At 37.8% G+C, this 21,776-nt stretch overlaps 3 protein-coding genes across 12 annotated transcripts in view; 2 read left to right on the top strand and 1 right to left on the bottom strand.

Annotated features, from left to right (window-relative positions):
• mink1 (misshapen-like kinase 1) overlaps window positions 1–4,527 on the top strand; it is a 39,970-nt gene extending 35,443 nt beyond the window's left edge. For all 7 annotated transcript variants that reach the window (XM_052557774.1, XM_052557775.1, XM_052557776.1 and 4 more), the window contains one exon: window positions 294–4,527. In XM_052557774.1, the coding sequence (XP_052413734.1) occupies window positions 294–377 (84 nt within the window). In that variant the 3' untranslated portion in view covers window positions 378–4,527. The remainder of the gene's footprint in view (window positions 1–293) is intronic.
• On the bottom strand, window positions 3,918–19,300 carry LOC127958801 (guanine nucleotide-binding protein G(I)/G(S)/G(T) subunit beta-2). Of its 4 annotated transcripts, none has more exons than XM_052557783.1 (10): window positions 19,260–19,300; window positions 10,368–10,472; window positions 9,763–9,801; window positions 9,566–9,672; window positions 8,431–8,494; window positions 7,931–8,093; window positions 7,662–7,728; window positions 6,814–7,015; window positions 6,333–6,549; window positions 3,918–5,758 (listed from the first exon to the last, which is right to left on the bottom strand). In XM_052557783.1, exons 2-10 carry the CDS (start codon window positions 10,422–10,424, stop codon window positions 5,652–5,654), a joined length of 1,023 nt encoding a protein of 340 aa, XP_052413743.1. In that variant the 5' UTR covers window positions 10,425–10,472; window positions 19,260–19,300; the 3' UTR covers window positions 3,918–5,651. The 4 variants fall into 4 exon arrangements, with proteins under 4 accessions (XP_052413743.1, XP_052413745.1, XP_052413744.1 ...); XM_052557785.1 differs by lacking the exon at window positions 19,260–19,300 and adding an exon at window positions 18,135–18,283; XM_052557784.1 differs by lacking the exon at window positions 19,260–19,300 and adding an exon at window positions 14,168–15,005.
• Window positions 17,462–21,426, top strand: LOC127958800 (zinc finger protein 200). Its single transcript, XM_052557781.1, has 2 exons — window positions 17,462–18,371; window positions 19,684–21,426. The coding sequence occupies exons 1-2, from the start codon at window positions 17,720–17,722 to the stop codon at window positions 20,421–20,423; spliced, it is 1,392 nt and encodes a 463-aa protein (XP_052413741.1). The 5' UTR covers window positions 17,462–17,719; the 3' UTR covers window positions 20,424–21,426.
• Window positions 21,427–21,776: the final 350 nt, after the last annotated feature.

Genomic DNA, 21,776 nt, shown 5'->3' on the forward strand with positions numbered 1-21,776 from the left:
AAAAATGTGTTAAGTAGAGGCATGCTATTAATGAACTATTTGATAGTGGGAATTGCTCCCTATACTAAAGTGTTGTCAATATAGAATTAAATACAGTTTAACATGGGTATTTAAAAAAATAAATAATTACATTACATTTAATTTGGGACAAAATATTACATTTTGGTCATTAAGGTAATAAGTAAAAGAAATTGTATTATATTTACTACAATGTCAGTTTAATAGAATTACACAGCAAAATGATCTTCTCATTAAGCTTATCCACTTTACACTGTAACTTGTTTTTCTTTCAGGTGTTTTTTGCATCAGTGCGTTCTGGTGGCAGCAGTCAAGTCTACTTTATGACCCTCAACAGAAACTGCATTATGAACTGGTGAAAGAGCTGCCACATGAACATAGATTCTGCTGTGTGCACACCTGCAAACACTGAAGAGATAGTCCTCACACACAACGACATCCAGACACATTCTCACACTTTGTAAATACACACACACAAACACACTCCTGCACAACTTACATATAGAACAGAGTTATTTACTTCACATCTTCCTGAAGACACTCCTTCACCATTCTCCTGTGATCTCTGAGCCAACTGTACAAGGCTGTTGACCTCTGACAGAGCAATGTTGTGTTCATCTGATTCCACATGGGTTAGCTTTCAGCTCACTGGGGCCAACGATCCTCACTGCTAATATTTCTGACCTTTCTAGGACCAGACAACAAGACTAACTGTACATTATTCTACTAGAAATGCGTGTAAACTATGAGAATCGTTCAACTGTCATGCGTCTTGTGACGCTGCATTAGCGTGCGTGCGTGTGAGACTTTATAAGCTACTTTGAGCAGCAGAAACCACTCGAGGTGCTACTGCAACATCTGTAATTTTCCATTTTAACTGTAGAGTGTAGTAGTCATTTGTTCTTGGTTGCATTCAGAGTTTCAGATAAAAGTGATATATGTTTTCTTTCAACATGTAGAAGTTTAGAAATTGATTTAGAAATATGAGTTAACATATTCTGAAATGGCTTCCCTTCTGAGCAAGGAAAGGTTTTCGCTTTCTTGATGTATAAACAATAATTTGAAACCCGTGTCACCAAATTGTTTGTTGGATGGAAATGGTGGTTGCCGCTTACGGAGCAGAATCCAGCGTTTTGCTTTTCCACTAGTCAGCTGGTGAAACCAAGTCACCCACAATGGAGTTTTGCTTTTCAAAGCGCTTTTTTTCTTTCTATGTGGGAAGTATCATCATATCTACTACAGTTTGATATTCTCTGTACGTAAACGTATTTGGTATTCTACTTCTACTTTTATTATCTGCTGTTCTATAGCTGTTCTATTGCAATACGTGCTGTGTGCTCGTTCTTGTTTGAAGTTTGACGAGGGACTTTCTCTTGGGTTATTCTGATTTTAGATAGCAAGATACAGCAAGTGACCCCGGATATGACTGAAGAAGTTTTTTGTTTTTTTTGGCAGCACAAATGTATAGTTCTGTTGTCGCAATGTAAATTGTACATAGCAGTTATGGTCGTATTTAGATCTTCTTTGTATTAAGTAAGCATATGATTTTTTTAGGAGTTCAATCACTACACGACTGCGTAATACACTTGACTGTGCTTTCATAACTGAAAATGTGTTTGTGCTGTCAAAAGTGCTTTATTGCTTATGGAAGGTTTAGTTTTTTTAGGCAGGCTTGTAGTTCATCAGGGATTGTGTGCATTTGATCAGACTTTTTAGCCCCACCATCATTTAGCAACACAAACGTCATGTTTTAGATGAAAACTTGGATGGATTGGAGCAAGAATATTCTTTAGTTTATCAGACAGTGTGCAAACGAGCTGCGTGCGTGCATGTGGGAAACAGGATCAGTATAAAGCAATAGTATAAGGATTATTGACGGGTTTGTGCCTGGTGTTACTGTTTTCAGCTCTGCAATACTAGACCAGAGATTTTTCACTCATCTCCATCTCCATTTACAGCAGTATTCACCTAAAACAAATGAAGCCTATTTAATGAAGATTGTATTATACCATTATATCACTTATAAAGTGCTGTCATAATGAACAAACGTGTACACTAATCACAGAATATTTGACGCACTTTTAAATATTTTCACACTAAATGATTAGCACTGATTTGTTAAGTAGCTTGTGACGGTACAATCATCTTGTGTTACCTAATAGCCCCTCCCACCGGACATATTGGCTGCTGTCACTGTCTAGACGAGCACTAAACACCGATGACACATCTAGCAAGTCATTCTTAAAATAATGGTGGCGCAACACTTCAGCCGAATAATTATAAATTGTTGCATTGCAGAGAGAATCGGGGGCTTAAAGTTTGAATTCGCATTTTCTGGAAGTGAGCAAAATCAAATTGAACTTGAAGCTAACGTGCCATTATGACAGAGTCGCACTTTCTGAGAGATACTTGTTTGTGCCCCTCATCCTTACTTTCTCTCTCTCTAGCTGTAGAATTTAAGCATTTTCTTGCTTAGTAAATCAAACTGCCATGTTTACTGAAATAACAGTGCCTTGGATTGGGTTGGGTGTATTTGATTGTGTGCATGTGTGTGTGTGGGAGAGTGTTGAGCATGTGGTTGTTTTAAGTTCAGGGAAGAGAAAAGTCCAGTGCGCAGTTAGGGATCTTGTGCCAACAAAGTGCACTTAAATTGACAATAGCCAGAGCACCGACAGGCTCCTCTCACTCTGTTTTAGCACAAAAGCCATGCCATAAAGAGTCCATTCCTCTGGTTTGAAAGGCAGCGTGTTCCTCTGGTGTTTATTTAATACCATATTACAGCCCAAACACAGCCCTTCAGTTCCATGACGAGATGAGCTCTTTGTTCTGGAGTGTGTGATGGTGATGCTTGTAGCTCGCATATCTTTTGCCAAACCAGGAATGCCTCTGGGTTTTCATGCCGGAGGTTCACAAAAGGTTCAAGTTGTCATGGTGAAGAGCTGCTCGCATGCATGTGATTATAAAAAGTCCCCAACATTCCCAAGAACTCTTTGAATTAGTGAGATTTTGCCTTTTATGCTTCATAGTCAATGTGTATAACTGTTCATGCTACTGGATTGACAGAATTTATGTTTTTATAGCAGAATTATGATATAACGAGTAAACAAATTAAACTGAAAGGAAATATGCTTTATAAATTAAAGAATTTATATTAAGATTACCATTGCCTGTCATGTTGATGGAAATGAATGGAGGAAAATATATATATATATATATATATATATATATATACACAAAATCCCTGAATTCTTCTTAACCTTTTTTTTTTACCTAGATGTGAATCTTTAAAATAATTAATGAACGTTATCAATAGAACTGAATAAATGAATATGCATTGTTATATAGCATTTTACTGGCTGAAGAATAATAATTTGAGCACAGAGCTTCTCCCCTGTACATATGGCTGTGCGTTCAGTTCGACTCGTCTCTCTCCTCTCTCTTTCGCAGCGAGTGTTATGAAAGAGAGCGTGTGGGTGTGTGACTGTGCATGTGTGAATAGAGGAGCTATTTCTGATCCGCGTGTGTGCTGTTCATTATTCCCTCAGAGGAAAGCGAGTGGGGGAGAAAAGACAAGAGCAGTCGACAGCGATTGAGGACCGGTGTGGTCAAACATACACACATCATCACTGGACTCAAGCCACACATGCGACTCCAGTCATGTTTGTGAATGCCACTGACGACCAGTTGACCGTCGTGTCTCTCGTAGTTGTAGTCTCTCTACGGCAGCTACCACAGTCCTGATCTCATGCGAAAGCTCGTTTTGATATCTGATCCAGTGTGTCAGGGGTTGTTCTGAAGGTACACGTGTTGTTGGCTTTATTGCGGACGTTATTGAATGTAATCAGTTTGGTTTATTCTAGTATATTAAACCGATCTGTTGGATTGAAGGCTTTTGTAAGAAGAGTTTTACCGAATCCATGGTTTAGGTGCACATGTAAAGACATTTTACACACCATCCCCCAGATTTGAAGAGATGTTTATCATCTAGACTAGGTCACGTGTGTAGCGGTCTTGGAGAGATGCAGAGCTGTCTGGTTTTCGTTTTAAGGCCTTTACTGCTGTGTTTGAGGTATTTATCTACTCTACATGCTATTAGGACTATGCTAACAAGTGGCATTTCTCTTGTCGTTCTCTAGTAATACAAAGTTAATCCCTTAGCTGATTTTTGTCAAATATTTACTACTCCAAAGAATGATTTGTAGTTCTTTTCCGTTGTGCTTTTGGTTTAAACTCATAGCAGTAGCCAGGAAAGGTTAAAGGTTGTTTCTGGAGGACTTGATAAAGTTGATCCTCTGTGATGGGTTGATTATCGTTCTTTTCATTTACTTTTTAAAAGTTTCTGTTTCATAAAAAAAAGTAGATGTTTTAGACATATTTTTTTGTGTTTCTGTTTAGGAGAGGGAGTGCTTCAGATGATTTTAAGTCTTAAAGATTGAATGCATTCACAAGTCTGTAATGTCTCAATGCAGCATTATTTGAAAATTAAAAATAACTTGATCTCTGTTAAAATGGTCTCTTTTTATTCCTTCAAGCTCATTTTATTCCATTTGTAAATAAATGCATTCTGTTTCCTGTGACTTGAGACCGGATCCAAGTCAAACAAACAAGTGGTTCTCAACAAGTTCCTGATTGGGTTGTAGAAGATATATTAGAAAACAAACTCTGAAAGATCTATTGATGTTTACTTGAAAATTTTTGCCCCATAATTTATCAAATGCAAGTGTTCAGTATCACACTTCAGTTGTTGTTTATGCTTTTATAACACTGTCAGATTAATCTTTTTGCTTGTCCAGTGTGAAGTCTGGGACCTTACATGAAAGCAGTTGAAAACTCCTTTTATGAATTGAGTCATTTCAAATAACAAGTATTTAAACAGCCTTTATGAGCAACCTGTGATCACATATTTAGTGGCACAGATTTGTATTTATTTATTTTTAGTTCTCTTTATTTTCCTTAGGGTGCGGCACACAGGAAAACATGAATAAAAGCCTTTTAAAAATGTAAATTCTAAACAAAAATGAAAGACAAAAACATATTTTAATTACTTCTATATTGGAATATGCCGGCATACGCATCCTATAAAAACATGGGCTACATAAAGTGTGATCTGTATCAACTACAGATGGGTTGGGTACATCTCCTTCATCTTTTCAACTCTACATGCTCATGGAAACATTCAGTACTTTAGACTTTGAGTATAGAAGACAGAATGGAAGTCAAAATAAAAAAGGATGCTCTTCAATGGTTCAACACCCACCACTTAGAGCTCCGTCTAAAAATGAAGCGTGTCAAATAAATGTTTTGGCTTGTACGCTCAAATTAGACAACTCACTCATTCCTCCAAAAATGTACTTGTGTCTCTTAGTGAGGGTACCATGTAGTTCCAGCAAACCTTAAGTAAGGGAGTGTGTATAAAGTGTGTGTGTGTCTGTGTGTAAACATTCCTATTTCAAACTTGTGGTCCAAACCTACCTATAGTGTGACTGTGTATAGAATGATGTGGCACTAATTCTATATATTATGTACAGTTTTTATCAGGCATGTGTGTCCGTGTAGGACATCAGATGTACAGTAAAGTACATACATTGTGAATGATGAGTGAATAATGTGTACAATATGTGAGCTGTGTGTGGTCAGTTCCAGATCTTCAGGAAGCTGTCCCAGGAACCTGTACACACAGCCATGCCATCATCTGTGACCCCAAGACAACTCACACGATTGTCATGGCCAGCCAGCACTCCTGGAAGAGATCATGAGTGGGAAGGGTTAACATTTAGTTTATATTGGGTCAGTACAAAATACTCACTTTAAAAGATTTCCCACCTCATGCACCATGAAAAAATATGCATTGTCCTTCACATGAGTATCTTATGCCCATTTATTTCATCAAAAATATTTCAAAAACTATAATATTGAGAAATGTTGCAATTTAAAATAAATATTTTATCTAACCATTTATGTTTGATAATGATCAAAAGTATTATTAATCATTTCCATATAAAGAGCATATTAAAAATGTTTTTAAATTAATGTGCCATTTGAGTATTGTATTTGTATTATTGTAAATCTAAAATATGTACATCGTATCCACTAGAAGCAATGCAACAAACCTATCTTGCACTATAGGCAGCTCTGTTGATTTTAGTACTGAAACATTCTAATGCAAGGATTTAGTGCTAAATACTGTATTTAACCAGTCAAATCTTCTGCCCCTAAGCCCTATAGATCTCACTATTGTTCAGGGACCTCACAATTCACAAATAAACCACTGTGGTTACTGTACTGCCGCAAAATAATGACCCCGGTATGTTCACCTGCTCGGTCTCCCTTCATGGCGTCCCAGATGTTGCAGTTAAAGTCATCGTAGCCGGCGAGCAGCAGACGGCCAGAACGGGAGAAGGCCACAGAGGTGATGCCACAGATGATATTATCATGAGAGTATAAACACAGCTCCTGATCCGCACGCAGGTCAAACAGCCTGCAGGTGGCGTCATCAGAACCAGTTGCAAACGCACTGCCGCTGGGGAAGAACTGAGAGATGGAGGAGAAAAGAAGTCAAAAGGAAAGGTGACGTGTATTTGTTTAGTCCAGGGGTAGGCAAGTTCGGTCCTAGAGAGCCGCAGAGTTCAGGTTCAACCCTAATCAAACACACCTGAACAAGCTCATCAATCCATTCAGGATTACTGAGATACAGGCAGGTGAGGTGTTTGTTTTCAGGGTTGGAGCTGAACTGTACAGGACTGTGGCTCTCTAGGAACGAACTTGCCTACCCCTGGTTTAAGTGCATTTACTCACACAGACAGCGTTGATGTCTGACTCGTGCCCGGTGAACGTCTGTCTGCACATGCTGTCTCTGATGTCCCAGAGCTTAATTGAGGCGTCACAGGCCCCAGAGATGAAGGTCCGTGAGTCTGGAGCTAATGACAGACTCATCACATCTCCACTGTGACCTGAGAACAGCGTGGTCTGCTGACCGGTCTCCACGTCCCACAGAGCGCTGCAACAAACACAACTGGAAGGTTAAAAAGCATTACTGCACAGATATTATTGAAATTGAAAACAAACATTAAAACTGAACGGTGTGTTTGACTGCAGTGATTCTCAACTGGTCTAATTCCAGACAGCAGAGGAAAACCCTGATAAATGCAAATAATAAAACACAAATAACCATTTTATCATGTGCAATAAACCAGCTCATGCTTCCCATATCAATTTCTGTTGATGTTCAAACAGTTTTGCCGTAAATTCATCTCTCTTAGTTAAACTAGCTATAATACCGTAACATGGACCAATTACGTGATGTGTCTTTATCCTTGAAAACCATAAAACTACACAAGGTACAAGAAAATATGACTTATGTTATAAATAAATCTCTTGCAACATGGATAAAATTGATTTTGTTTTGGCTTGAGAATAGTGATTTCTGGGTTTAATTTGAATTAAATAATATTAAACATAATTATTAATACATTTCAATAATTTATTATAAGAGAAAAAAATCAAGTTTGAACTTGTATGGTGGAGCTCCACAAATTTTGGTCCTGAAGCAAAACCAATTGAGAAGCACTGTAGTATGATATAGTTTTCTCATTTATTCATTTGCATTTTTTTTTTTTTCAGTGTAGAATAGTTGTTGAACACACCAGGTTGTGTCTCCTGAACTGGTGATAATTTGATTGTCATCTATGAAACGGCAACAGGAAAGGTAACCTAGGAAATAAGCAGACAGGAAGTTAACATGTCACACCCTGAAACTGCATGATGGTAGAAAAAATGGCTCAACTGCTGTCTGATTCTCTATTCTCTATAGATGTACCCCAAAAATGCAGTCATGAGCTGTATATTTGATTACTGCCAACAACAGTATGCAAACTGCAATAAATGTTTAGGAAGTGAAGTCGTGTCCTCAAACCTGTGTGTCCAGGCAGCTCTCGGCTGACTCTAACATTGCCCTCTCTAGTCTTTAAGCTGTATATGGAGCAAATGTTGTCCAGTCCACCACAGGCCACAAAGTTTCCAGATGGCGCGTACGCACAGGTCATCACCCATGATGACCGCAAGGGGATGGCATGCATCTGAAGTTTATAATATAGAACATGCATGCCAAGATTAAAACAGGCTGCGGAAAATCAGATAATGACAGGAAAAACACACATGGTGATAATCTTTATGACATAATATATAACTAACCTTTTGCCAATGTTAACTATGAACTGTATTTCTAAATAATGTATTATTTTACCTGATGAATAATGCACTTACTACAGAGACTATAAACCTTGCATTCCCATTTTTTACTTGATTTTGTTATTCCATCAAAAGCTGAACTTAAAAGCTTTTGGTTATTAGTTCAAAACTGTTTGGCTGCGCCATCATGTGTTTTATGTGGAACAATATGATGGAACTGCACACCTTGTTTGTGGTGTAACTGTCCCAGATGATGAGTTTTCCATCCTGTGAGGCACTAACAAGAAACCTGAGGATAAGATAAGAAAATGGACATATATTATTATAGATAATGCAAGAGAATACAGGACAGGGAAATGACCAGAAAGTCTTTCTGAGAGTTCACGCCACACGTATTTAGAGAGTTACTTTGAATTTATAAACTGAACTTCATTTCTGTTCTCCAACTTAATTCAGCTTGTTGTCAAGCAATGTGCTTTTATGTTTATGCTTTTTCAGTACCACTGCTCCCTATATTGAGAGTATGCAGTCTGCATAGGATGAAAAATGTCAACTATGACTCGATTTCTAGTTATTTTTTTATTTAATTTTTTTGTTAGGGCACACATTTGACTAGTATACTGCAGCAACTTTCATTTAAACTAGTCACTTTCAAATTAACTTGCCTGAATCCGATCCCTCTTGGATTTTAATGCAATTTAATGGTATTACGAGATATGAGCAAAGCAACAAATTGTTGTGATTTTCTGATTAACAATTAGCCTGCTGAGCTAAAATTCTTTAATTAATTCTCTATAGTTAGCGTGCTTATCCAATAGCCTAAGATAACATACAATGATATACAGCCCTTGGATAATATTTAGTGATGGGCAACGATTAATCGCATCCAAAATTAAAAAAGTTTTTGTTTATATATAATATATGTGTGTATAATGAAATGTACTGTTTTTATATAGTATAATTAGTGGTGGGCAATGATTAATTGCATCTAAAATGCATCATATTTGTGTGTGTGTACTGTGTATATTTATTATGTATATATGGATATGAGACTGTAAAGATTACTCTAGTACAGGTACGTCCTTGGAATATAGTACAGCTTACAAAAATGATGTCTTTAAAGAAATTTGTTTCCATTGTGACAGTACTGCAGTCGTAGATGATTAGCCAACAAAGATTGGTTAACTTTGGTCAGTGTGACATGTTGTTCATTGTCTTCTGTGCCGTCAACAAGTGCAAAACCAAAGACACAAACCAGTCAGTCACGCTCATCTGCTACTTTCAGCTTTTTTTTGTTGGTTTGTTCTTTTGGATGCCAGGTGTGAGTGGTGAATGGTTAGAAGGTTGAGGACAAAGATACCTGGAGTCTGAGCCCCAGTGCATGGCGTAGATTTTAGCCAAATGCCCACGCAGTGTGCGCCTCGTCCTCATCTGTATCCTCCCCACCGGGTCCAGGCCTGCTGTTATCTACCACACACACACAAACTCCACATAAGTGAAAACCCACAGACCTCTGGAGATCACATCATCCGGGTCCTGCGTGTAATTACATCTCACCTGAGTGAGTGTGGAGTCTCCACATGCTTTCCTGGCATCCTGAGGGACAGAGGGCAGTGTTAGGGGAATCATTGCATCGCCACAATTTGTAAGTAGCAATATGACCTATTTTTAAAGTAATCAGGATATCCAAATGCACACTTCATTTTAAGGGAAGAGTCTAAGGGAAGCCACTATTTTTTATGTTGTTTATGGCATCCATACTGGTCTAAAAGCCCAACATGGTAACTACACCAACACTGACAGTCTTGAAATGTATTAGATTATGGGTTAAATTTAATTTAATTTTAAGTCTAAATTGGTTTTATAATTTAGTTAAAATGGCTCTTAAATGTCTTATTTAGCTTCTATTTTAAACTGTATAACTCAATGGCATTTAAAAAACAAACAGTTTTCTCTGAATGTGCACTCAGAAAATGAGGATCAGTGCGGATTTTGCCATAAACTGAATTTCATCCAAGTATGTTTAGCAGTGAACACTCATTCTGCTCATTACTATATGTAAGGGATAATGCAAACCTAACTGTCATTATGCAACATAAACCCTGACATGCCGATCAGAACCCCAGCAGTTTATTTTTAGCAGTATCAGTATTAGGACTCACTCTGATCTGATTGCGCAGTTGCTCAGCCTCCTGTCGAAGCTGCTCGAGCTCACTCATCTTGAAAAGACTTTTAACCTCTGACCTCTCTCACGCACCCTGAGACACCTGTAGATTAAAACATGATGTATGAATAACATTAAAAGCCACAGGGTTCAAGTTGAACCCCGTGAAGAATCATAGACAGACAGTTTGCAGGTTTGACGAGATGACGAGCAAAAAAATACAAATGTTCCACTGCAGTATGAAAGTGAAAAATTATTTTTTAAATAAATCTTGATTATAAGATTTATACTTTTTGGTTATGCTTTTTTAATGTAAAAACATGTATCAGAGTTGTGTTTAATACGGATAATTTCATTTTGCAGATGGTGCTGCAGGGTTTAGATTAACATTAGAGAATAATCTTTAATCTGGTGTAATCTGGCTAACAATCTTTAATATAACAGGATTAATGTTTTGAGAGCCATTCCAAACACAGAAACAAAATCAAGGTTATCATTAATGGTACAGAATATTGGGTGTATCTGATTTAAAATTTAAATTTTTTATACCAAATGCACTTTTAGCTTGCCAATATTGTTATTTGAATTGAAATAAGAGAAAGAATAGGTTGCCTAACCTGAAACCATCATACCTGAGGTTAGACATTCAAATTGGTATGCAAAAACCCTAACACACAGGACTTTTTTTTTTTTCACAGTCAAATATATAACAAATCATCAACCAATCCCATAGTCTTTTGGACCTTATTACCAGTCCTGTTTTGCATGTTTCCAGTTATATCCCACAGATCTCAGTATGGCTATTGTATCAATGCTGATGGGAACTCTGAGACACAGATGCAAAAATGATTGTTATTATCCCGTTACCGCACATACTTATTAGAGAGCCTTAACTCCCTATACAACACACAAACAAAAACAACACCACGGCAGGAAGAAAGAAATTAAGCCACGTATAAGAATCAATCTGTGAGGAAACTCAACACAAAGAGCATAAGAGCCACACACACCCACTTGAAAACTTACATCACAACCCATCATAGAGAAAGAAACAGCGATGATGTATAATCCCATTTTACCCACAAAACCTTTCACTCAGATATAAATGGCTTAGATCCAAGGAATTTTGGCTAATCTAGATGACTGAAACCTCTTCTGCACCTTTTAATGTCTTCAAGCATTATGGGAAAAGAGAAGCTGGTTAGTAGTGCACCGCAGTGCCTTATAGATAAATGTATAGTGTTTGAAATCAGCTAAATATAGGTTAGAAATAGCCTTAGGGTCAAACATTTTCTATTTATTAACCTACGGCTTTTGTCCTCTCGGCAGCGGGGATATATTATTGTCAGCACTATGTAAAATAATACAACTTCATACATTAAATATGAGGGGGCTGTCAGATGATAATAAGCACCAAATTGAGAGTGGTAACAACGCCACTGCCTTGGAGTAGGCAAATGTTATCTCTGTCGCCATAAAACACAGGTAAAATGTTTTCTACGAATATTTTACTGACAAAAGCTCGTAAACAGATGAGATGTGGAAAAAGCATGTTGCAACCGGCTTCTATCATCACGTTGCCAAAGAAAGGCGGGTGTATAGGACCATTTTTTATTAAATCAGCGTTCCATTACCGATACAAAACTAATAATATGCTCATTGGATTTGTGTCCTTGGACTTCTTTTAGCATGAACTACAAAAAATGTCAGATTTTGCCACACCCCTAGAGCTGAACATAGAGTGTCATATGCACACTGCATACAGCAAAGAAAGGGATAAAAGTGGCATTTCTAGCGTATAGGCCTACTAGCACCAAACGCTGTTTTCACTGAAACCACAACGTATAAACAACGCATCCTTTTAACCCGGGAGACAGCTGCAAAACGTGCATTTGCTTGGTCACATGGGTTAAGTTTATATCATTCAGATCATCCTACGCCCAGAACAACAGACTTACCAACGTCCTCTTTTATCATGCTACTGACATTTGCCTATGGCAAGCCGTTTTATCAAGATATCCTTAATACAAACTGACTAGTAACAATATGCAATGCTATTTTTTTAGTCTTTAGCACATAATTAAGTAATGACTAGTACCTTATATTGGGATTTGGGGTTCAGAACTAGTATGTATTCTAATACCTATTCTAATTTTACTAGTAACATCATTACTCACTACTTATTCTTTAGTTGCTTTTGCCATTTTCCAGTTTTTCTGATATCAACTTATCAAACTCTAGTACCTGTTTATTAGACATGACAGTGTATTAAAATTGGTACTAGTATAAAATGTTTGTCTACCAATAAGAATTAACATTTACAATAATGTAACCATTCTGGCAAGTTATTACATATGACAAGAAAAAAAGCAAGTGTCAATAGTGAGATAACTAAGGGCTAAATACCAGTGTTTTATTTTTATATAAACATAAATACAAAAGCTTGTAAACAGACAATGCTCGCGAACACTTTCTTTCTTCACTTTCTTCTTGGAATTCTTCTACTTTTAAGAACTGACAGGTTTTCTGTTAGTCGGTGGAGCTAATACACAAATGGCAAACTCATTGACTGGTGCTCCCCTATTATGATTTCAGCAAATTAGTTTGAGCGACTGCACAAAACCTGAATTAATATTCATTAATCCAGCGGTTCATTAATTCTTTTTAGTAGAATTCGTATCATTATTATCTTCTCGTAATTTTGTTAGTTTTCTTTTCCACACAAACACTGAATGACCAAAAAAGCACCACAACCATTAGCAACTTTACATGGTTACTCTATCTAATGTTAACCCAGAGAAATGTGTGCTGTTCAAGTGTCTGTGTGGAAGCGGAACAGTAGCTCGCTAACTGCAGGACAGATGGAAGCACTGTTGCAGTCAATTGCTCTTAAAATACTCTGTAATTTTTGGTAATATAGATAAGAGTAATATATCTTTTGAATCTGTAAAGACATTACATTTATTTGTGTGCACTCACAATAACAACAAAACACGTTTTTGTAAAATAATGAAAGCAAAGGAAGCACTTTTTGCTCTCTGTCTCTGTGAACTAAAGCTCAAAACTCTGTGTATATCTTTGCCTCCCAGACACTAAATATACATATAACGAAATGTTTACTTTCAAACCAACCAATTATGTTATGTATGTAACATGCATACAGTTGGATCACTACTGCGGAGATGACTAGTCAGTGTCGCAGATTAATCTAATAAACAAAAAAAAAGAAAGCACTAGTTTATCAATGAATTATTAAAATGTTAATGCAGCCTCCTTACAGTTTTCCCCTGGCTCTGTATTATGATTTAAATGGTTTATTAATAATCATGCGATAAGTCGACTTATGCTTCAAATAAACGACTAGTCATCGACCAGAAAAATCTTTAGTCAGGGACAGCCCTAATATTTAGTAAAAAGCAGTAAATGTAGAAACAGCTTGCCATAATCAGAGCTGTGGAGTGAGTAAAGCGCTGGAGGCTGCGGCCAGCTGAAGAACAGGAGGCTTCTGCTCCATCAATTCACGACTCACGGCTAAAATGAGACATGCAGCACCTTTAAAAACAGATGTAATGTGATTTATAATATCCATGATGTTCCTATTGATTGTGAATAACAATCCACTAATGTGATTTTGTGACAAAACCACCAGTGAGATCACAAATGATCGAAAATAACACATTACAACTGAACACGAACCATTTTAATCATCTAGGTCTCTGACGCCTTTACTACTTTCATCCATATGTCTCGTGTGGGTCACAACATTCTGATAAATATTAGAAATTAATATAGGCCTACCTGTTAATCTTTCTGTTTGGCTTTAGTCTCCACTTAAAGTGAGTGGAATGTTGAAGTGGGTGGCGGAAGTAATTCGCAGATAGATATATATTCTGTTGGAAAAATGATTAGAACTGCATACTGTCGTTTTTTTTCCTAGTGCTAGTTTAGGCCTCAGCGGCTCCGTGTTTCATGTACGAAACGAATCAAAACGATGTTGTCATGAAGCATGGAGCTACAATGTCGACCTCTGATCGTTTAGTGAGAATGGGAAGAAGCCTTTTCCACGGTATTCCTGAAACACGTTGCTAATGTGGGGAACAAACGTATTTTGCGCCTTAAATTGTATAACTACCGACAGATGTAATAAGTCCAAATACAGTAAAGCTTTCAAATGAAGTACGTGCCGTCGTTGTCTTTAAATTGCGTTGCTTGATCCTCGCCTCTTCCCTCCCGAGTGTCTTCTTCCTCCGTCTTCGATTTCTGGTCTCTTCGTTTTGACCGTCGCTCCGCGTTCAAGAAATGACCAGTTCAATACAACGCGAGGCACCCCGTGGCCCTTTAAAAAAATTAAAATAAAGTAACCAAAATCGACTTGGTTATCTCTCCGGAGGAGCATACCCGTCCATCAGTTCAAATGTGACTGTGCCAGAATAAGAGGCGGGGTGAATTCGACATAAACAACAGTACAGTTGATTTCTAAATAATTCAAATAATGTGCGCTCGCTCTGCTATCAATTCAGTCCCGCATGAAATCATTCGGTCTGCACCAGAAATACGTAGCATCACATATGCGCGATTCAACCACACCCATTTTATTGCGAATGTACCACTGCAGCGCAGACCTCCACCGCCCAAACGCGGGATGAACAGCACCCCACACTGGAACACACTCGAGTTTAGGCCGCTAACGCTTAATATAAGGTATTTCGTGAAGTGTATTAAACAGATATCAATTTAAACCTTTGGGTAAAATGACAAATAAAGGACTTGGGGAAAACAGTGACATTTTACAGAACTCCCCCTACGCGCTGCTCAGTGGCTATGAATGCGCTCCTGCGCGGAGTCGGAGTGTTGCCAGATCGCGCAATATAAGAGTCGAAGAAATACGGAGCTGAGAAAGGAGAACGAACGATAAAAATGAGAGAGGGCGAGGCTCCAACAGTAGGTCGGGGTATTTGGAAGTGCCGTTGATTAGTCACTGTCTCAGTGTGTGTTTATATTACTGTTTTGCTACCAATTAAATTAAGCTATATAGTTAATATAGTATATACAGTCATATAGTTAATAGCTTCTACCATTCTTACCTGGTAATAGCACTCATTATAAAAACTTACTATTGTGTTTTGGAGGCCAAGCACCAGCCATAAAATAAATATTCTACTTTCTCTCTCAATTCAATTCAGCTGTATTGTCATGACTGTGGTAAGACAGTAACAGAAACATTAAGCAAGTTTTACAGCCAATGCCATGTCCCCCATTATGGTCTATTATGTATATATATATATATATATATATATATATATATATATATATATATATATATATATATATATATATATATATATATATATATATATATAATAGACCATAATGGGGGACATGGCAACACTCACTGGACTGTAGCCTGTTGTTCACATTATGCCAGGAAAAAATGTATACATTTTCACTTGTCACATATGCATTTTCTGTTCCTCTTGAACACATTTAATGATACATATATTTTCAGTATTCTTCCAAAACATTTTTTTAAATACCCTACATCTATTATTATCGCGATAAGTTCCAAGACACTTTCTCAAATTACTTAGAGCTGTAATTAAAATTCCCCTGTAAGGGTAATGCAATGCACACTTTTTCTCTAGAGACATAAGCTGCCACCCACCGGAGACACACTCCTAATTACACCTGCCATAATTACAAGTTGAGGGGAGGGGCAGATAGATTATACTACTGTACACTTGCTGATTGGCCCTTATTAAAATGTATCGCAGACTGGATTGTCTATATGCTGTTCTGCTGATGAATGTCAAACAGTGATTAATTTGTTTCATTTATATCTATTTTGCACCATTAAAGTGCCCCACACATTATGGCCAGCAAAATATGGTCAGCATATATATCCTCCTCCCAAAATGTAGTGATGGTACATTCCACCTGCCCTACTCCCCATAAGGGACTGTGGATGGGTTGCCAAGCAACACCATTTTCAAAGACCCATGCAAGCAGTATGTGGTTGGATGGACATGAACTGTTCTGCATTAATCCTCCAGCCATATATCCATAGCTACTTAGGTAACTGTATCTTATCCAGTCTATGATGTAGTTAACGTAACGACTATAAGAAATACAAATTAAAAATGCATAGAAATGTATTTAAAAGCTTTAAAACTTAATTCTGCCAACAGATGAGATGGGCAGAATGAATGGATGGGTGAAGAAGATGAGGAGTGTAGTGTGATCTCACTCCTCTCCACATGGGCTAAACAGGGCTCAGATTCACAGACACCAGAGAAAGTGAAGGGTTCACATTCTGGTGTCAGAACGATCAGATTTTGGTGCAAAAACCCCGAGTCTAAAATAAATAGAGTTCGTGCTTTCCATTTGTCAACCTCTAGAGTGCGCTATTGCTCCTTCTAACAGCATGTTGAGGAAAATAAAACAAGAAAAAAAAAACAGTTGCTGTCCAAAATGTGCCATTATTTGAACTACTGCCACAATATAAATCACCGAATGTGTTAAATAAATAAAAATATGCAAATGCTAAGGAAATATTAATTAATCGTTTATTTCCAGCAATGGAAAAAAAATACACAGTATTGTCTGAAACGTTGGAAAGATGTTGTTTAACCTTTAATCCAAACAAAACTTGAATGAAAAGGCAGTGATTAACCTAATGTTCTGCTGCAAGCTCCTTCTAATGTTTAACCCTGTTGTGTGTTTAATCAATGTCCACTAGTGTAAAGGTCACACAAAGACAGATGTTTCATATTTTAAGTAACTTTTAAATATAGATGATTTTTTTTATCTAAACCTGTGCATACTCATAATTTATGCAACACATATGTTTTTTCTTGGAAAGGAGCCTTCTTTGACCATTCTTCTGACTATAGAGAATACTGCATCTCTCAAAAACAATTATATTCCATTTTTCAATTTCTATATAAAGGCCATTCATTCTTATATGGATCCAGTTATATACTACACATAAATAACTTAAAAAAATCTATATATAATGTGAACCAACTACTGAACAACAGAACGTCTTAATTCACTCAGAACGAAAACTCAAAATCCCAGGCTGTTATTGACGTCATTATTCTTCGACAATGACGACAGTATAACGCGACAGATTGAGCAGGATTCACCAAACACTTGTGGGTTGCAGTTTCTTTTATATCACAACCAGATAGTATTATCAATGTACTACAATACCGATGGAAGTGAGGCCGTAAACTATTGTTTTCTAGTCCTCGGTCAGCTAAAACAGAAACCCAAGCCGCCTCTTCTGAGCTCTGCTACATTCTATGCAACGTTACATCTCGTAGTGAAATACTGCAGTGGATCATAACCATGACTTTGAGCATGGACATCAGCGTTTCTTTTCTCAAGTGCGAACTCGCCTCTACTATCGACCAGGCGGTAAGATGCGCCGTCGAAACGGTTTTAAAAGAAACGGCACGAGTTGTTGGCATAAAGCTGTCCGCGGCTCGAAACGCAGCGGCAGAGTCGCACCGAGAGAACCAGAGCCTGCGCGAGAGACTGGAGATCTCCGACAGCGAGCTCAAAGCAGTGCGCTACTACATGACCGCGGCTGAAAAGAACATCAAACAGTGTTTACTTCTCAACAGAAACCAGCCCGGGTCAAATATCGTGCGCCCGAACGCACAAGACGCACTTTTTGTGATTCCATCACGCGCTGCGGACGGAAGCCCCACATTACAGGCGCAAAGCAGAGATTCCTCCCGCAAGAGCTTCCGAAACTCACCGGGAAGAATCCACAAACCCAAAAATCTCCCTAGTGTTGGCCTCTGTCTCCCCACGGTGCAGTCAGACTGGCCTCGGGAGTGCGTCAACCGCAGACAGACAAGAGGAGGGTCCTCAGGAGGCAACAGTTCAGCACACGCGAGTGACCCCACGACCTCCCAGACTCTTGTGGAAAACAGTCCTGCTCTCTTCAAACCAGAAGATGAGCCAGAGGGCCAGTTTTACATCACGAATGAGGGTGAAAAATGTTAAATGTTATTATCTTTATCATTTGCAAGTCGAATACTGCCAAACAAGTGTCACCACAGATGGCCATAGATGTTTATCGATTTTGCAAACTCCGACATAATAGTAAGAAAAAAAATTATCTGAAAAGGAACAGTTTTAGATAAAATCTTTAAATATATATATGTATGTATGTTTTGAAAATATGCAATTTGATGCAGATAATATTTATATGAAATTCTGATAAATTGCACTATAAATCATTGGGACTTTTATTACAATATAACAGACTACTAGCAAATAAATATCATTTGTCACTCAAACATATTATGACCAAATCTCTGAATATATATATATTTACTATTACAGCTGTCGAGATTAACGAATCGTGGAAGTGTTGATTATATAATTATTTTTTCGATCTTTTCCCATCACATGAAAGGCTGCAGTGATGAGCATTGAGTAGACAGAGTCTGTTTTTCGCGTGGATGCAGTGATCTCGTCATTATTGAAACACGTTTTCTCTCACAAAATGCTTTCACCACAGCTAACAGCAAACACATGAATACAGTAAGAGCTCCGTTGTGCATCATAACAGCGTCATTCATTGTAACAGCAGTTTGGGCAAGTGTGCAGATATACTCGCGATGTGTAACAGCTCCGGAAAAAAGTTAGCTTTCTTTGATCGCTCTCTGTAGTTAAATCACAATTTAAATAACAGATTTGTTTCATGCTACTAAGAGAAACAAGGTGAAGTTGACCGTTTAGTCACTGGCTTGATTCACTGATGCATAAACAGTATTAAACGATTTAGAAAGAAAGTCTGTATGAACTTGAATGATTAGCTACCCATCAGAAATCACTGATCACAGATCAGGCATTAATGAACACTGTTACTCACTGTTTGTGCCGGTGCTGTCGAATCCATATCATAAAAGTCTGTTTGTAACACCTGTGCTGACATTGCGACTGAATTATATGTAAATATTTGGGCGGGCAAAGCAGAGAAAGGGGAGGTAACAATTCTCGTTACAACGTCACAACGAGGAGATTCAAGATCAGCCCATTTGAGCTTCCATTTTCTCAAAGGCAGAGAAAGATAGAAAAATCTCAATTTACACCGATTCAAATTTCTAGAAACTTGGGGAGCATATACAGGCTAGGGGAACTCATATTAATCTTAAAAAACCTCAGAAAGTGAAATTTTCATGTCATAGGACCTTTAACATGATTAAAAATAAAAGTGCCACAACCTAAAGGGGATCTTTTTAATGCCATTTCACATGCTAAAAATACATGAACACAAGCTTTTCCTTGTTTTACAGACAACAGTTCTGTAGTAACAGACAGTGAGGGGAGACATGAAGAACCAGAAAATCCAGACCCCTCCGCAAACCAACCAGAGGATCCATCTGACATGACAAAGTTTGAGTTTGAAATGAGCACGCCAGCTGGGAATGTTAATGAGCTGGAGCTGATAGAGGTGATGGAGGACTCTGATGAAGTCAAACAGAGCACCATTAAAATTGAAGACGATCCTGATTCCCTCACATTAGAGCCTCTTTCATCAACTCTAGCATCTTCATCCAACTCCATGCAAGAGTTGGCACAAATCTCTTCGCCTTTGATGCGGGAGAGTGATGGTGATGCTTTGCTGGCCTTGGCTGCACCTGTTAGTAGTGACTCCAGGTTCAGCAGGACTATCGAGAGCCCTGATAAGGTGCACCGCTGTAACATTTGTGGCCGGGGGTTCAGACGTTTCTACTGCTTGAAAACGCACCAGCGCATACACACAGGAGAGCGCCCGTATCCTTGCAGATATTGCGAGAAGCGATTTCGCCATTTGGACAGCTTACACAAGCACCAGCGCATTCACACAGGAGAGAGACCGTACCGCTGTGCTGAGTGTGGATGCTGCTTCAGAGAACTCGGTCAGCTCAAAAAGCACAGACTCAAACACTCTCCCACATTTGTTCCGGTGGCCAATCCCACCTTCCCTCTCCTCCCAGCTGGACCCTCCTATGTCTGGCCACATCTCAACACACAGTCTTTAGATTCAGTCTAGGCATGTGACGGTATTTTCAAAGTATGGTAATTGTGGAGACCGGTACGGTATTATCTGCTGGTATTCAATGAAGTTACAAAAACAGGTTGAAAAGATAAACTTGTCCTATTAAATCATCTCAAATAAGGGACATTACAAATATAATAAAATGACAAGAAAATTATAAAGTACACTTGTTTCAAACTGATTAAAGTACAGACTAGACAACTATAACGGACAATATCAAGGAAGTAAACGATTTTTAACCATTATCCAGATATTTTTTCTGGGCTGGAGTGTTTAAGTCCGGATTAAAATGTACAGGTGTAAACAAATGCGTATTATAAAATGCTTAGTATTAAATACTCAGTATTTGTTGTTGTTTTTATAAACACCATAGCCATATCTGAATGGTTGTTTTGAAAGCTTTTAAATACTGTTTGACTTTCTTCAGTTCAGAAATAGGAATTTTCATATCTCTACTTTGTGTACAGGGGTAACCACTGTATTAACCACTGTATTTCTGTAAGTGCCACATACTGTAAGAGCATGAATTTGCATTTCCATTCGACCTGTTTGTTGTTTTGTTTTCGTTTTACTTTGAATCAAAGGGAAAATTTGACTTATTTTATATGCAGCATACATGTCATGCAATGTCAAACCTGGTTGATGGAAAACAAGCTAATGTGCAGTCTAAAAGTTTTTACAATTCAGAAAACAAGGTACACAGAATTATTCACTGTATTTTGAAGTGTGTATGATTAGAATAATGTATGGTCCTTACCAGGATGTACCGTGTTACCAAATACCAGCACATATTTAATTCAGTAAAAAGCCTAGAGAAGAAAAGACATCTGAGAAGACATTTTATGAGAATATGTTGTGGCACAAAACACACCACAGATAAAGTTTGTTCAGTAACAGTTTGGTCCAAAAACAATTGGAAGATATATATTTGCCTGACTGTGTAAACAGTTTGTCCATTACACACACACAAAATTAATTTAGAATCATGAATCATGAATCATCATCCACAGTGCAGCATAACCATAACTATAATGAATTGTTTTCATGCATAAAAACAACAATGCAAGAGTTACAGTGCAAAACATTTAAATTGATTCCAGCTATGATTAAACTTTCACAATAAGGCATTTGTCTGGTCTTGAGACTTGATTTTACTCGCTCTGATCATCACACCAAAATGTGCATCGTGCACAAATCAGAACTGAAACTAATTATTTTTGTACTTGGTATAAATACAGCACTTTAGAGATTTTAAGTGTATCAGTATAAATTATAGCCTGACAAATAAAGGCAGGAAGTACCACACCAATGCCCATGTTAGGATTTTATACACTGCTCCTTTTTTGC

The sequence above is a fragment of the Carassius gibelio genome, chromosome B5 (genome assembly GCF_023724105.1).
Source record: "Carassius gibelio isolate Cgi1373 ecotype wild population from Czech Republic chromosome B5, carGib1.2-hapl.c, whole genome shotgun sequence".
NCBI lineage: Eukaryota > Metazoa > Chordata > Actinopteri > Cypriniformes > Cyprinidae > Carassius > Carassius gibelio.

What these genes read in the sequence shown, in the direction of transcription:
- LOC127958801 (XM_052557783.1), bottom strand. Translation starts at nt 10,424, where the DNA reads ATGAGTGAGCTCGAGCAGCTTCGACAGGAGGCTGAGCAACTGCGCAAT. An exon ending in AGTTCAGGAGACACAACCTG is followed by an intron (nt 7,016 to 7,661) that starts GTGTGTTCAACA and finishes TGTTTGTTGCAG; the next exon opens with CGCTCTGTGGGACGTGGAGA. An exon ending in CAGACATCAACGCTGTCTGT is followed by an intron (nt 6,550 to 6,813) that starts GTGAGTAAATGC and finishes TCCATCTCTCAG; the next exon opens with TTCTTCCCCAGCGGCAGTGC.
- LOC127958800 (XM_052557781.1), top strand. Translation starts at nt 17,720, where the DNA reads ATGACTTTGAGCATGGACATCAGCGTTTCTTTTCTCAAGTGCGAACTC. An exon ending in GTTTTACATCACGAATGAGG is followed by an intron (nt 18,372 to 19,683) that starts GTGAAAAATGTT and finishes CTTGTTTTACAG; the next exon opens with ACAACAGTTCTGTAGTAACA.